At 44.2% G+C, this 1,913-nt stretch overlaps 1 protein-coding gene across 1 annotated transcript; it reads left to right on the forward strand.

Moving 5' to 3' along the window:
- Positions 1 to 726: 726 nt before the first annotated feature.
- Positions 727 to 1,061, forward strand: PPTG_22884 (hypothetical protein; the record flags this gene model as incomplete). The annotated part of the gene is made up of 2 exons (XM_008907062.1): positions 727 to 820; positions 934 to 1,061. The coding sequence occupies 2 exons, from the start codon at positions 727 to 729 to the stop codon at positions 1,059 to 1,061; spliced, it is 222 nt and encodes a 73-aa protein (XP_008905310.1).
- Positions 1,062 to 1,913: the final 852 nt, after the last annotated feature.

Here is a 1,913-nt window from a genome sequence, read left to right on the forward strand (position 1 = left end):
GTCTTATAGCCCTACCGACCCTAGTATTTATGTGGCAAGCTTAGACTTTTCATGTAAAAAAACATTCAAATAAAAGTGGCTACTTTGTATTACCGCTTTACTGGACGTTCTGAACACGATTTGCAATCCAAACTTTGGCTGTTTTCAGACGATTTTATATCACGGTAGGGCGATTTTGCCCTAACCCCATCTGTGGGGCTAATCCACTACGCGATATACAATAGAATAGAAGAAGGATGATTTTTTTTTAATTTTCAACTCTGTTACAATTTTTTAAGTTGTTGCGTTGCTTCTTCGACTTCACAAAACATGACACGGTGGTCTCGTATCAAAATCGCGTGAGGCACTGAAAACATCAGAATTCGTCGTTTTCAAGCTGGTCCCTTGTCTAGGCTTACCACTTCACAACGTAATTGCCAGGGCAATAAACTCAAAACAAATCTGAGCGTACTAGTGCTACTCACAAGTCCGACACCAGCGTCGTTGCAGAATTCTTTAACTTGAGCTACTAGACGGAGATGATGTAGTTATTGTGTTCAGGCCTTGAAAACCAACCTCGGTGTCTACGACAGTCGCCATGGGCTGCAATTTGCCAACACGTCTAAGTCGTTCCTGGGGTAACATTCGTACAGCGAAAGACACGGCTTCAGAGTTGCGACTTGTGGCGACCAGATTGTCAAAAGCAAATTTCTATCCGGCCGGGAAATTGCCGCTTCTCACAACAAGATGAGCGCTATCGATGATGCCATGGAAGAACTGAAGAGGCAGGTTCCCGTCTACGACGAGATGAACGGAAGGCATTATCCGCATCATCGACAACGTGCTCTTCGGGACACTTGGCAAGAAGAAAGCAAACCAGGACGATGACTCAGTAGCCAAAACTATCGATACCGTGGACGTAGTGGTAAAGCTGACGTTTCGGACAACTTTCAGTCTTAAAACGTCAGATTTCAGTCGCCGAGAAATCACTGTCGCCGTCGCTAGAAGAGTGCGCAAAAGATGTGGTGGAAGACGTAGTGATCAAGCTTAAAGGAACCTCCGCCACTCGGAGTATATTTTGAACTCGATGACAAAGCCACTGAAGCTAAGGACGTTAGCAGTTAAAAAGTTGTTAAAGTAGTCAGCGATGTTGAAGAAGTACTTAACCTCTTACAGATTGCAATCCCTGGAGAAAAACGCAACGAGAGCAAGGAATTCATGTAACGGATTCAGTACTTTCAATGATTTCAAGGCTAAACGGGGATACTACCGGTTCACCGACGACATGTTATTTGACTTGCTGAGGGACATGAAACCAGAAGCAGAACTCGCAACATTGTTTCAATTACTTCGACAAACCCCGGCATGAAGAAGATTGGTGACGAAATACAAACGTACATGGTCTTGAGCTTAGCCTCCAATCAGAGACTGTGATTGAAGTGTGGCTAAAGTCCAGAGACCCCGTCCCCAGGAAGTTTTCAACACCTTGAGTCTTAAAACCGTACACCGTAGTCATCTCGATACCACCCCGCTCGTCGTCCAGTGGGTCAGATACGTCAACCTCAACAGGACCGAAATGGGTATAGAGGCATTTTCTGACGTTCATGAATACAAGGTTTTTGTCGGGAATGAGACCAATTATGAGAGAACGAGGGTTGGAGCAATTTTTTAATCGTTCAAGGATATTCTCGATCTTAAGTCACTTGCTACGAGACTACCGATCCACCATGGATGGTGAAAAAGTGGACCCCGGAGTTCCAATTATCTCAATTCTCATCTTACACCACTGATATCGTTCTCAAGAAGGATCCTGAATTTCGCACCCTAGAAGCTTATTCGTTGTCAGGGCTCCCCAATATGCAATGTCAAATGTATTTAGTCCTCACAAAGCAATTAAATAATCATTCAATTATGCAGTCTCCAGTTGCGCATTT

This window comes from Phytophthora parasitica (genome assembly GCF_000247585.1).
Source record: "Phytophthora parasitica INRA-310 unplaced genomic scaffold supercont2.25, whole genome shotgun sequence".
NCBI classification, from domain to species: domain Eukaryota; phylum Oomycota; class Peronosporomycetes; order Peronosporales; family Peronosporaceae; genus Phytophthora; species Phytophthora nicotianae.